The sequence below is a fragment of the Hibiscus syriacus genome, unplaced genomic scaffold, assembly GCF_006381635.1.
Source record: "Hibiscus syriacus cultivar Baekdansim isolate YM2019G1 unplaced genomic scaffold, ASM638163v2 tig00112407_pilon, whole genome shotgun sequence".
Lineage (NCBI taxonomy): Eukaryota > Viridiplantae > Streptophyta > Magnoliopsida > Malvales > Malvaceae > Hibiscus > Hibiscus syriacus.
In genome coordinates, this window is record NW_024063324.1 from 406,823 (window position 1) to 421,171 (window position 14,349).

Here is a 14,349-nt window from a genome sequence, read left to right on the forward strand (position 1 = left end):
AAAAATTATCAATAAATATAATTTAATAATTAATATTTTTATTAAAATGATAATAAAATAATATAGTAATATTAATTATATAAAATAATAATGTTTTGAGTTTTTATGCTTTGAGGTGAAAATTTCGTAAAATTACTTAAAAAAAAAATCAGACCATAAGTCATTTTTTCAAAATATAAAAGAAAGTAAGTTCAATCAAAAAAAAAATTACATTAACTATATGTTTTCTATAAACTAAACATTAAAAAACGAGAAAAACATTTTTAAAAAAATCAATTACGAAGAAACAAATAGATACTTATTAATCAAAGCATTTTAGGGCCTTGAAGCCCACAAATCCTAATTATTCAAAAGAAAGAAGGGGATGGGCTCTATTTTATGGACCATTTGTTGTTTTGACTCGAAAGAAACCCGAAAATATTGGTCCACTAGCCGGTGAACTCTTTTGATGAAACCATTACCTCTTCGAAATTGGTTACAGCTTTCTCTATTCTGGTTTTGGCGGTAATCGACACTAATTGGAAAAAGTTTAAAGAGAAACGAACTTTACCCTCTTGGTGCGTTTGGTTCACGGAATATAAGATTACCAGTGGGAATGTAAGATTACCAAGGAATAGCATTACTGGGAATGTTGTATTTTGTGTTTGGTTGGCTTAGCAGGAATGTAAGATTACCGTGTTTGGTTAAAGGAATAAAAGATTATTGGAATGTATATTTGACCAAATTGTCCTAATTATATATTTGTGTAATATTACAAGTTGGAAAATATTTATATATTTCTTTAAAAAATTAAATTCATAATATTTATATATTTTTTACAAAATTAAAAATAAAAAAAAGTTTAATGAAAGGGTAAAATTTTATTTAAACCCTTGATCTTTATATAAAATTTTAATTATAGATTTTTTTTTTTGTAAATCTAAAATAATTTAAGGATAAATTTTTAATTTAACATTCGTAAAATTTTTATTATTCGATGACAGAATAATATATTTTGAAAAAAAATAAAAATTTAAGGGCATTTTAGTCCAAAACGCCGGTAATCCAACAATACCTAAGGAAAGGGAGGTAATGACATTCCCGGTAATATACCCCAAAAAATCCACTATTGGTAATCTTACATTACCGGGAATAGGATTCCCGGGCTAACCAAACGGGGGAATGTGGATTCCATTCCCATGGGAATCCCACATTCCCCAATCCAAACACCCTTAGGGTTTGCTCTTTTTTTTTTTTGGAGATACAGAGCATTGGAGATGATGGATGTCGATGAGCCACTTGATTTCGAATTAGAAGATTCACTTCTTATTAACCCTGTTGTCTCCAAAAAGAGGTCTTTATCTTGCAATCCATTTTTAACTTATTTTCTTCCGATATCTTTATTATGTTCGTACTTTTTCTCATGTTTTTGCTATATATTTACGTACAGTTTAGTGGTTTGGGTTGCTAGGGTTTTGTTTTTCTTTTCTTCTCTATTTTTCAGTTTGGATTTACGCTCAGGAAGTTGATGAGGATCTATCAGTTCGAACATGGTCAATTCCTTAAGGACAGTTCCTTGTTAAAGTTCGTTTATGAATCCAAGCAGATTTTAGGAACCATTTACTTGATTATGCTTATGTTTTCGTATTTATTTCAAATTAGTTTGAATTTGTTGGAGAATTGCTTTGAGCGTTTCCAATTAATTGAACTGATTTCCATGTTATAGTAATGATGCAGTTTTATATGATTCTTTGTACTAATGTATTTTGCAAAATTCGTATTTAGGAAAAAGCTTATGGGACTGGATGAGCTTTTGACTGAACACTACAAGGAACAAAGCAAACTTATTGAGAATGAAGCCAAGAAACAGGCAAAAGCTCAGAAAAGCTATGATTCTGATGAGGATAAGAATTGCAAAGAAGCTATACTCGCAAATCTTCTTGATGATTTCCAAAACCAGGCATAAAATAACCTTTCATTCCTTATCATATATTCTGATATTGTAATGTATTCTGCCTTTGTTCTTTTTTAAGTTGACTGAAAATAAATGCATTCTTCTTTTATAGGTGAAAGCAATCAGCAGAGAGGAAGAGATGTCTGAGTGGGGCTTATGTGTCTTTGGACAGCAGGTGTCCTCATGAGTAATTTAACTTATCCTGCTTGACCAGATATTTCTAGTGACTGAAAATTCTCTACTTTTGGTTTATTTGTTTAAATTACAGAAGGCTACACCAACTCTATCATTTCCTGAGCTTGGAAGTTGGTCAATTTTGCAGTCATTCCTGAATAATGAGCTCAACTCTCTGGTGGGGCTTACTTCAGAGCAAGGTCATTCACTTTCTTGTACTTGCTTTCTCTTACCATTTTTTTGGTAAATACGTTTCTCCATTTAGTTTGGTTTGCTGATTGCATCAATTCTAGTTTCCATAATATGCATTGTCTTACGTGAGAAGCAATATTCCTGTATATATCATTGACCTCTTTCACTTGGTGTTCTTTCAGAGTGCACTTTCCTTGAAGGGTTATTAAAAAATGGATGGCTCTTAATATTGATCCTAAAATGTGGCCGTGTAGAAAAAACAATAGCTATGTGGACCTTTTCTTTGAGTGAGTATCTCCTTTATACTTGACCCCAACTTCTTCCTTTAATGATCAGTGGATGTTTATTTACATATCTCTTGGTTTTGTCAGTGCTATATTCGCCCAAAGAAGAGTTGAGGTCATCTGCTTGTGAATTTTGGTGTGCTATTCTTTCATCAAAAATTCAGGTGAGCAATATTTAACTTGAAGAAATGAAAAAAGATTTTGATATACAAATAAGTATTTCCTTTTTATTTGGATCTTTGAATTAATTGCTGTCTGTCTGCCATAATCTTATCCAGATTGGTGCACGGCCCATTGAAATTGACTGGTATCCCAACTATTCTGAACTAAAGAGTGCTCTTGAAATATATGGTTTTCTTTTCAATTCTTTATCCAGCATATCTGCTGATAAGTGTAAGTTCTTTCTTCTCTTCTCCAGCTTCTAGTCCATTTCGTTTAGAACAAAATTGATTCATCTTTTATCTGCTATAGGCTATGAACACACATTCTATATGTCTACTTTGCATGCATGATATTTAGATGCCAAGTTTATTGATGTTGTTGGCAGAAAGTTTGCTTTTATAGTTTATTTATCATGAAAATGCTATGACTTTTTTCAGAATATGCGTTGCTGTCTGATATCTGATTATTCAATTTGTTTCTTAAGGAGACAATCCAGTTTTAAAAATTGATTATAAGGGGGGTGTTTGGTTTACAAAATGAAGGATTAACTTTGGGAATAGGATTCTTGGAATGTAACATTACCTGACACATTACTGGGAATGTTACATTACCTTGATTGGTTTGTTTAGTTAAAATGTAAGATTACAATGTTTGGTTGTGATATGCTTTCAATATTAAATTGAAAATATTTGCATGAAAATTCATAGAACTAATTTTGTTGCACTACCTAAAATTTGCAAAAACTTTATATTTTTGTCATATTATTAATATAATTAGTATATTAAACAGATTTTAAAAATATACTCTTTAAAAATATTTTTGACTTTCCAAATGCTAACGGTTAATATGATTAATTTATTTTGTCAAATAAATTATAGTAAATAAAAAAATCTAAAAGTAATAAAATAGTGATAAAAATCGTAGATCAATTTAACCTACTAAAAAATGTAATCCCACCATACAACCTTAGAAACATCATAAATACAATATTAATAAAAACACATCAAATACTAAAGCACTATTTAAATACTAAACTAATAGGAAATAAAAATATTAAATAAATTTACACAACAAAAATTAGTTATCTGGTTAAAAATGCAACAAATGATCCATATGAAAAAAACACCTTATTTAAAAGACAATTTGGTCCCAAATGGAAGGAATTGTTCAATACCTAAGAAATTGATGGGAATGATATTCTCACCATTTGTGGGGAAAGTGCTACTGTTGGTAAAAGATTATTACCCCTGAGGGAATTCTCCCCTCCTCGCAATTCCAGAAAAGATTATTACCCTCAATAATAATCTTTTCCTCTAACCAAACACCCTTACTTCTAACAGCTAATATGATAAGTTTATTTGCCTTCCTCTTTTTGGATATATTTTTCTGCCTTTTTCCTTTACCATCCTGTTTTTACATTCTATTTTTTGTTCCAATCCTGTTTTTACATTCAATGTTTCAATTTTTGAACACTTGTGGTCTGACTTTTTGTACACTATGCATTGTGAATTCTCAGTCTTCCTTTATTCAATATATTGAATTTGAATTTTGATGTTTTATATCATTAGTTAACAAGCTTGGGGTCCATCCCTCATTGGAGTTGTGGTTTTTCTCTCTTTCCTTTTACAGGTCATTAAGGAATATTTAATTTTCATACCTTTCTCACATAAAATTTGGTGCTTAGGTTCTGGTTGTAAAGGGCCACCTCAAAATATCATAACCTGGATCAAATTTACCACTGTTTATTGCCGAACAAGGTACGTGGAAATGGAGTTTTAATATCAAAGAGAGAGTACTTTTATTTAAAGTTGCTTAGGACCTTGTGGTTGATCTGTAAGCGGAATGCAACTAGTAGTGATAATTAATGGTCCACATGTGATCCAAAAATGTTGAAGGCTGCCACATATTTCCTTAGAGTTTGAGGTTAAATTTTTTTTGTGATATATAGTTTGAAAGATAGCCCCTTAGGGTTTTGTTGCTGATTGAAAAAAGACTGCCTGTAGAAACCAGATGTGTATTGGATTTCATACATGTTGGATGTTCAATGCTAGATTTTCAGTCATTGTAATTACATGGTACTCTCAATACAAATTTTTTCCCTTCTCAAATATTGTTGATTTTGAGGATCAGTATGGCATTTTTATCTCTTTGCAGGTGTAAGCAGTCAGTCCTGACTTCAGACTGTCAAGAGCTAGCAGAAGTTACCATCTGTCTTTTCTTAGACCGGCAACTTCAAGGTCTCTCTGTTCTTATGAGGGACTGTATGCAGTCGGTTATAAGTTCGTTCACAGACGAAGAATGGATTAACAGTTACTCTAGAATAGCAAAATCTATTGCCTCAAGGTTATTCTTTAGTAATTGTTTCTTAGCCCAACCCCACCAACTCCAATGCTGCCTGCTCTATGCTTGAGTGCACATTATCGGTTGCAGTAACTTCCATTTTGCTGTTTCCTTTTTCGTACTCTCTTTCTTATGCCTGCCTCACATGAATGCAGAGTCCCTATTGACTTGAACTGCTTGAGAGCAGTCCAATGCCTTTCAGGAGTTGATCCTCGTACAAAGCATCTCAAAAGTGTTGTGGCCTTCGAAATTCTAGTCAATTGTTTCGATACTAAGGTATGCTTTATATTCTTTCTTTTATATAGGTCTCTGTTTGAAAGTTATTTTTCTTTTTTGCAAGTTTCTTCCAACTTGAGGTTTCCATAGTTATAAGATATTGTTTTCCAGGAATTAATACATTTGCTGATGCTAATTTTCATTTGATTTCATACCAGCGGCATCCAAAAATAGTAATCATAATGCATTATCTCTCTGTAATTTATAATATATATTTTATATATAAATACGAGTTTGGAGAATCTTTTCAACTGCCAAAACGTTTCATTGTTTATTCTATTGCTATATTGATATTTGAATAATATTTTAGTTTTATTATTATCTTTTCAAATATTAGACAAACATTTTAATAAAGCTAAACTTATATACTTTGTATCAATATTAAATCACACTTTCACTATATAGTTTGAATTATTCAAATTTTGAGTTACGCTTTTACTGGTATTTAAATATATATAAATCTAAGTAATCAATGATAAGATAGATGTACTAACATTCAGCATTAAGATTTTTTCATTCAATTAGTAGATAAAGAAAATCATAGAGAGTTTGAATTTTATTATTTTCACTTAATCATGATTTGAAGTTTTTATTGTTGTAATGTTTTAATTATGTTCAACAATTTAAATAATTATACATTATATTAATTTTATGAAATAAAAATATATTATGCAATGAATTTAAAAGGTAAACACAGCATGTGACAATAAGAACTGATCTGTTTAAAACAATATGCTAATAGTATTTGTGACTTTGAAGTCTGAATTGAGCATCTTATACACCACAGCTTCGTGTTCGAAATAAGTTTATGTCACTTACTGCTTGACTTTGTCATTCTTCTCAGGTTGCTAATGAAGAAGGGATCCTGAGTTTGCTTATCTCAATAAACGTGAAAGAAAGGGCCTGTGATTTCTTCAAGTTGTACATCTATGTGGTTCTGACTGAAAATTGGCTTCGATACGATGAAACGTTTAGCGAGAAGCCGGTGATCCGTGAAATGTGGGGTCTTTTTCTCCGAAACTGTTCTTGCCAAATAGGCAGCACAGATTTGAGGCCTCATGCATCAAAAGTATGGAACCAGAAATTTCTTCTTATCGAACTCTGAATCGGCATGTCTCGGTTTATTAATTTCCATTCTACCTGGCAGGTTCGAAACAAAGCTGCATATCTTCTACAAGACATTGGCAGCAGTTAATCAAGTAAGAATTCTAATTCATCCTCAATAAATAATGTAGAGATGTTTGATAAGAAAGGCACTATTAGAAGTTGGCTATATTCTCTCGCTCCCTCGCAGTAATATAATCAACGGTTGAATAAAGGAGCTTCAAACCCATTTGCATTTTTGCTGCTAATTTTTCGACTTCACTTTGATGGATTTTTTTTCCCGCTTAATACCTATTTTTCTCATGTACTAGTGAAAATCTCTCTTTTTAACACATTATTTTTGGGTCAAATTGACACCGAATATTTCTCTAATTTTGCAATCTTATGTGGTCCATCCAATCGGAAGTTGTCACATGTAATAAATATTTTAAAAAATTCTTAAAAAAGAAAGAATAATTTAATAAAATTATAAAAATGTAATAAATTCAGAAAAAGTATCAAAAAAAGAATTTTTGTAATATATATATCTGAATCTATAATGTATTTTTAACAATAAAAAATCTTTAAAACAGTAAATATATAAAATAATTCCCAAAAAGTTGTGAGAATATAGAAATTATATAAAAATGAGATTTTTTAAATAAATTTTGCTTTTCTACATATTTCTTATGATTTTATTTTTAGAATATTCAATTTATTTGTTTACACGTACATATTTGACAGTCATTGACCATGTCAGGTTGTTTTAACGGGAAATGGCCAATGTGCTAATGTGATAAAGAAATGAAAGTTACTGAGGTTATTCCAAATGTGGCACATGGTTCAAAGTAAATGTTAATATTTTTAATTATAATATATTTATGGAATTTGATCTTTTGCAGGCAAGGGTGCATATGTTGATAGAACCACCGAGATTCAGAATCAGGATGCTTCGTATGATGTGTGTGTTGGAATAATTTATTTTTAGTTGATGAGGTTATTCCAAAATGATTCCGGTCTAGCGGATCTACTCATGCAGCATGTAAGATTAACAATGACTGCAATCTCATACGACAGATATTATGAGGGTGTAATTTGATTAGCGGTTAATGTACCAATTAATCAAATGTTCTTAACTTATCGTTTTTACCTTCCATCTAAATTCGAACCCGGTCTAATCGAATGCATGCTTTTGTTTATGTTCCGAACCTTAAAATTAAAATATTTGACGTTAACAAAAAAAATTAAGAAAACAGAATTCTTGATTAAAGAGGGTAAAAGCACAAGGGGAAGACAGGTACGGGTGGGAACAAGGTTCGGAAATTTGAATTTAGACTCGGGAGCCACTGAACCGCCTTTTTTGCTTTAGGGGATTAGCTTTGGGAAGCCGTTATAGATCCCTCCGTTTGCCTTTTGTTTCCTGTTTATTTTCCCTCATGGTTTCTTTCACGGCTTTATTCTCTGGGAATCCAATCCGTCTCTTTTCATAGACCAAAAGGAAAACAATCAAATTTGCTTCTTCACTCTTTATTGTGAACAACAAAGTCACTTCTTTTCTACATATAGTTTTTCCAATTCCATAAAAATCACCCTCCCCATTTTTCCGTTTTGATTAAGCTTCTTCAACCTGTCTAGTTTTAGAAGCTTTGAGGCAGTTTTCACACAATGGGAGGTGAAAAAATGGCGAAAAGACCATCTTTAGGAAACCTGATGAGGAAGAGATTGTCTGATATCACCAATTTACAGTCACAACCCAAGCCTTCAACCCAACACGAAAATCCTCAACAAATTTCTCCTGTTGCTGAAGACTACATTAATCAGTTAATTACGGTATTTTCTACTCCGGGTCTTGTTTATTTTTAAGGTTTTTCATTTAATAATCATGTAATCTTTTTTGTTCACGTATAAACCAGGAAAAGATGACGCTGATGGAACTTATCGAGGAGAGAAAGTATCCTTTTCAGATTTTTGGCATTGAATGAATTGATGGAATTTGTTTCTCCTTAATTGCGATTTTACAGTAAGATCATTGAATTGAGTGGAACTGAGTTGCAGAATCTGAGAACCTGTTTACAAAAATTACAACTGCAAAATTGGAACCTTGCCCAATCAAATACTCAGATGTTAGCGGTCTGTTTTCCAGCCTTGGTTTCTTTCTTTCTAATTTCTCAAGTATTTTGTTGCTATTATTAATACTGGTTTCCATTGTGTGGTTTTTCAGGAGCTTAATTTAGGGAAAGATAAGGTATGTTGGTTTGTTTGGAACATTTTAATCCTCTAGGAAAGGAGATTTGGTATTTTGGCTTTGGTTACATAGTGGAGAATCAAAACTATTCTAATTTTAATTTGGGATCCAATCATTTCAGATGAAGGCTCTGCAGCATGAGCTTGTATGCAAGGATGCTCTACTTAAAGCGAAAAACCAGGAAAATAAGGTTAACATTATAATCTTACTATAGTCCTTATACTGTGCATAAATTATGGCTTTAATCCTTGTACTCTAGTTTGGTTTATTTTATTTTATTTTTAAAATTTCAGTCTCACACAACCAATATAAAGACTAAAACAGATCAATTTGAAAACTGAAACTAAAGGCTGCAGCTTTCACTTAGTATTCGAACTAATAGCATAACTTAATTTAACAGATTTATGACTATTGTTCGGGTCAAGAGTACAATGATTAAATATATAGTTCAAGGACTAATAAATCTACAACTTTCACATTTAATAGAGCTACAACAGCTTAGGAACACATTCCACATTGTTGAACTGACATTTTCTTCACCCCTAAAGAGTTCACCTCCTGGTTTTCTTGTCCTATGGGAGCAGGGAAAAGAAGTGGATAGCAGCTGCCAAAATAACTCACATGTGGGACACCAAGGAGCAGAAGAATGCGTGGCTAAAGCTAACGACGACAAGCATCGAGCTCGAAACAGAAGACGAAATGCTAGAAGTCAATGTAATCTTATAAATGTTCCACACTGGCTGCCTCTCATTTTTCATATTTTGTTCCTCCAAATCCGTTGAACTGACATATGGGATTTGTGAGCCAATTGTGCAGCTATGGGCCCTTCAACTACAAGCCAAAGAGATGGAGCAGATAAAGAGAAGATTGAAAGCAAAAGGTCAGCTAACATATTTATTTAGCTTGATGAGATTAGGGTTCTAAAAGCACTGCAACTCTTGGTTATTGCAGGCGATGCTTGAGGAGACAAACTGCTAGATTGAAATCCCAAGAACCAGAAATCCTATTTGAGCTCGATGATATTGGTTTTGCTCCAATAGTTTCATCTGAAAGATGTTCAATTGGAAGACCATTGCGCAAAGCAGCTGAAAAGGTGCAGTCCTACAAAGAATTCCCACTTAATGTTAAAATGAGAAGAACATATTGATGCAGTGCACCCCATTCCTCTTATTGTAACCTCTGTATTGTTGTTTATGGAACTTGCATTTGTGTGTGTTGGAATGATTATATTGTAATTTTAATATTGGCCAGAATATTTTAGGCCAAACATCTAATCAGAAAGAAATGGAGTGTTTAAATTAAAGCTAATTTGATCCCATCCCACCAATATTGTTAGGTTCTTGCTGTTGCCAGCAACAACTGGGTTTTGTCCTATTTAACCACTGAATGGTAATCAGAAGAGAAAATCTTCAACTGTCATTTTGTAAGATATCAGATGATGACGGTGAACCCAAGAATTTTTGTCATTTGATTCTGCTTTGTGGTTGTGTTGTTGGTTAAATTGCTTGACAAGTCCCTATGATATAGGATTTAACAGTGAATTAATCACTTTTATTGCATCAGTGAACATTTTTGTGGTTAATATTGAAATGGAAAATTTGTGTTCGAGAGAGCCACTCATCCGTGGTTCGTGGGTTATTACTTATTAGCCCAGATAGAAAATTGTGTATAAAAATGATGACTTTTGTTTTAGTTTTGTTTTTTTATTATCAATTTTGAAAAAATATGTTTTAATCACTTATGTTATTAATCTATTAAATTTTAGTTATTTATATTTTTAATTATTATATTTTAGTCATTGAATTATTAACTATTGTTAGTTTGATGACATGAATGTTAATTAAAATGGATTAATTTTTATTTGACCTTGAACTTTATATGAAATACTATTTTTATCTTAGATTTCACATAAAATCTTATTTTAACTCTTAAACTTTAGATAAAATATCAATTTGATCATTGAATTCGATCAAAGTCTCCTGTCGCGTCAGCCATCACTCCATTGTCACCATCGATCGCCACCAGTTGTCACCCCCAATAATTGTTGCACCTCAAAAGTTTTAATTCACTCTTTTTTAATCTCTTGAACGTGAATTCAATGTCCGTTTCACATATTATTTTTCATTTATTTCAATTTGGATAAAATTTATATAATTTTTCGCTAGTTATTTGTCATTTCATTTATTTTGATCTCTGGTGACATTTATATGGGAAAAACTATCAAATGACCTGCCACGTAGACAAAGACGCCTTAACGTGGGAGGGCCTTTCAAAAGGCGTGTTTTGAAAGGCTCACCTTTATTCTACATTATCAAAATGAGTGTCATTCTAAAAAAAAAGTCTTTTGGATGTTATTTTGATTAAGAAAAAAGAAATGATATTATTTAAATAAAATTATTATAAATATATAATATTCATCTATAATTTATAATATTATTAAATCGTTGATTGGTTTAATATCACTCATCAATAGGATGTCAAATCGATTAATAAATTATAAAAACTATTTTTTTTACATAATAATTAATATTATTATAATATTTTTTATTTTTCAATTTAATTTTTATATAATAATTAAAAACCAATTATTCAAAAATTGAGCTTTCTTTTTAGTTTTGTTCAGTCTTTATCATTAATTTTGGAAAACTTATATTTCGATTACATATATTATCAATCTGTAAAATTTTAGTCATTTACATTATTCATTATCATATTTTAATCATTGAGTTGTTAATTACGATTAGTTTGATGACATTACACATTAATCAAAATGAGTTAATTTTTATTTGATCATGAACTTTAGATAAAATAATATTAGATTTTAGATAAAATAGTATTTTGACTCTTACATTTGAGATAAAATAAGGTTAGAAGGTCTTGCGTTTTATTGATGGTTTTGATGTTGATGCATGTAGATGTAGTGAGTCTTAGCTTGGCTTGGAAAAGCTTTTGCAATGTATCCTTTAGATCTTTTTCTACTTCTCATGTTGATGCTAAGATAGTTGAAGAGGATGGGAAAAGATGGTGTTGCAATGGTTTCTACGGTGCTCCTAACGTGAGTCAAAGGAGTGAGTCCTAGAGTCTGTTGTGTTCTTTACATTATAGCGACACAAATGTCTTGGATTGTCATAGGTGATTTCAACGAGATATTGCTTTCCAAAGTAGGGTGGATTGCTACATAGTGAGTGACAAATCAAGGATTTTCAGAATGCTTTAGACAATTATAATCTCACTGATTTAGGTTATCGAGGGCCTTGGTTTACGTGGGAAAGGGGTCGACGGGAGGAAACAAATATTAGAGAGTGACTTGATTAGGGTGTGGCCAATGACACTCGAGGTTTTCCATTTCTGAGCTTTAACTTGGTTCATTTACCTCATTCATTATCAGACCATTGCCCATTTTTGTTAAATATGAGGGAAATCTATTCTTCAGGGAGTAAAAGACATTTCAGGTTCGAAGCTACATCGGTCTTTGAATATTCTTGCGTAAAGGAAGTCAAAAGACTATGGCCCCAAATAGAGGGCTCAATGACTGGTAAACTTGAATATGTTCATGTAGGACTGGATCGTTGGTTCCGTAAGTTTTTTTACGACCGTAGGTGGACAGAGAATGATAAGAAGAAACGTTTGAGTGAGCTGATCGAGATGTCTCACTTGGATGAATTGTTGGGTGACATATTGAAGACCAAACTCCAATTGAACCTCAAGATGGATAAATTAGAATTATATTGGGAGTATCGTACAAGATCTAATTGCCTTACGCATGAAGATAACAACACTGTGTTATTTCATTATGTTGCGTCCCAACGAAAGCGAAAGAACAAAATTATCTCTTTGGATACAGAGGATTGAGCTCGAGTGGAGGGCAAGACGGAATTATAGAAGATTGTTAAAACCTATTTTCAGAACTTGTTTAAATCCAATCTCAGTTAGATCGACGAAAGAATTCTAGAAGGTATTCAACCTTGCATATCTGAAGACATTAATAGAACTCTACTGATAGAGTTCACCAAGGAGGAATATAAAGCTGTAAAGTCCATGAGTCCACTAAAAGTAGCAGGTCCGGACAGCCTTGGAGCTTTATTATATTAACAGTTCTGACATATTGTGGGATACAAAGTTTCTAATTTCTATATAAGCTTACTTCATGGAAGGTTGAAGATGAATTTGGTGAATGACGCCCATATCATCTTAATCCTGAAAGTAAACGATCTGATAAGTTTGATTTAATTTAGGCCTATCAGTCTTTGTAATGTGATTTACAAAATTGTTTCCAAGGTGCTTGTGAACAAAATACAATGTTTCCTTCACCTCTGCATTGACGAGTTGCACAGTTCTTTTGTTCTGGAAAGGCTGATAACTGAAAATATAACCACACGAGTAACTCTTATTGTTTTGCACATCGAATGGAGGGTCGAAAGGGTTTTTTTTGCTCTGAAAATATATATGAGTAAAGCTTACGAAATGGTAAATGACCTTTCCTCTGGTCAATGATGGAACAGATAAGTTTTATGAGTAGGTGGATTGATTTTCTTAAATGTTGTGTTTGCTTGGTTTCTTTTTAGTGATTGTGAATGGTAGTATTTTTACCTTAGTGCGATTTGCGTCAAGGGGATCCTTTGAGCCCCTTAACTATTCTTAATTTGCGGAAAAGGTTTGTCATCATTGCTTAGGCAAGCTTCGGAAACGATAAGTTTGAATGGAGTGCGGATTAACATGTATGCTTCAGCTATCACACATTTTCTATTCGCGGATGATTGTTTGATTTTTGGAGAGGCCAAGGCAAATGTCGTATGAGATATTAAAGCTCTACGAGATATTTATGTGCAGAGCTCAGGGCAGTAAATAAATTATGATAAACCAAGAGTATTTTTTAGTTCAAATGTCATTGAAGAAAATCAGAACAATGTACACAGGATCCTGATAGTGACTAACTCTTTAAATCCTAAGAAGTACTTAGGGATGCCTACGATCTTAAGGAGAAATAAGAAGTGAGCTTGTATGGGATTAAAGGATTGGTTCTCTAAGCGCATCAATTCATAGAGCTCCCGTGTGCTGTCATAAGGTGGAAAAAAAGTCTATCAAATTTGTTCTTCAAGCAATTCCGCTTTATGCTATGGGTTGTTTTTTTCTTCCTAAGAGCCTTTGCGGAGAGTTAGTAAGGGGCATTCATTGGTGTACTTAGGAACAACTTAGCATGCTAAAAGGAAATAGGGGTCTCATTTTCTATATGCTCACAAAGTTTAATGTGGCTTTATTGGTCAAACAAGGTTAAAGATTGCTTACAATGTCAGATTCTTTGCTTAGTCACCTACTTAAGGAAAAGTAGTACCCATCAACCGATTTTATGCATGCGAGGTTAGGTTGGAATCCATCCTACATTTGGCGGAGTGTGTGGAGTGCTCGGAGGATACTTCAAAAAGGCTTGCAATGGCGAGTAAAATGGGCATTGATATCTCCATTTGGAATGAATTTTGGCTCAAAAAAGCAATTCCAGCACTTATGGAATCGAATCAAAGCGAGGATGTTAGTTGGGTAGCTGATTTAAATGATCTGACTAGCAGATCGTGGAGGGTTGAGTTGGTGTCTAACATCTTGAACAATGAGGAGTATGCTCTTATAATGAGTATTCTGTTGCCTATGTGATTCTTCGAATAATG

The 14,349-nt window shown here is 32.5% G+C and overlaps 2 protein-coding genes across 2 annotated transcripts; both read left to right on the forward strand.

The window, feature by feature from the left end:
* The first annotated feature begins 1,216 nt into the window (after positions 1-1,216).
* On the forward strand, positions 1,217-7,544 carry LOC120179179. Its single transcript, XM_039184848.1, has 13 exons — positions 1,217-1,333; positions 1,765-1,939; positions 2,046-2,108; positions 2,202-2,307; positions 2,482-2,586; positions 2,671-2,747; positions 2,862-2,976; positions 4,430-4,502; positions 4,900-5,088; positions 5,241-5,361; positions 6,206-6,430; positions 6,509-6,560; positions 7,347-7,544. The coding sequence occupies exons 1-12, from the start codon at positions 1,257-1,259 to the stop codon at positions 6,554-6,556; spliced, it is 1,374 nt and encodes a 457-aa protein (XP_039040779.1). The 5' UTR covers positions 1,217-1,256; the 3' UTR covers positions 6,557-6,560; positions 7,347-7,544.
* Positions 7,545-8,018: 474 nt separating this feature from the next.
* On the forward strand, positions 8,019-9,973 carry LOC120179176 (shugoshin-1-like). Its single transcript, XM_039184846.1, has 8 exons — positions 8,019-8,274; positions 8,358-8,395; positions 8,466-8,574; positions 8,666-8,689; positions 8,811-8,879; positions 9,274-9,403; positions 9,506-9,569; positions 9,641-9,973. The coding sequence occupies exons 1-8, from the start codon at positions 8,110-8,112 to the stop codon at positions 9,834-9,836; spliced, it is 795 nt and encodes a 264-aa protein (XP_039040777.1). The 5' UTR covers positions 8,019-8,109; the 3' UTR covers positions 9,837-9,973.
* Positions 9,974-14,349: the final 4,376 nt, after the last annotated feature.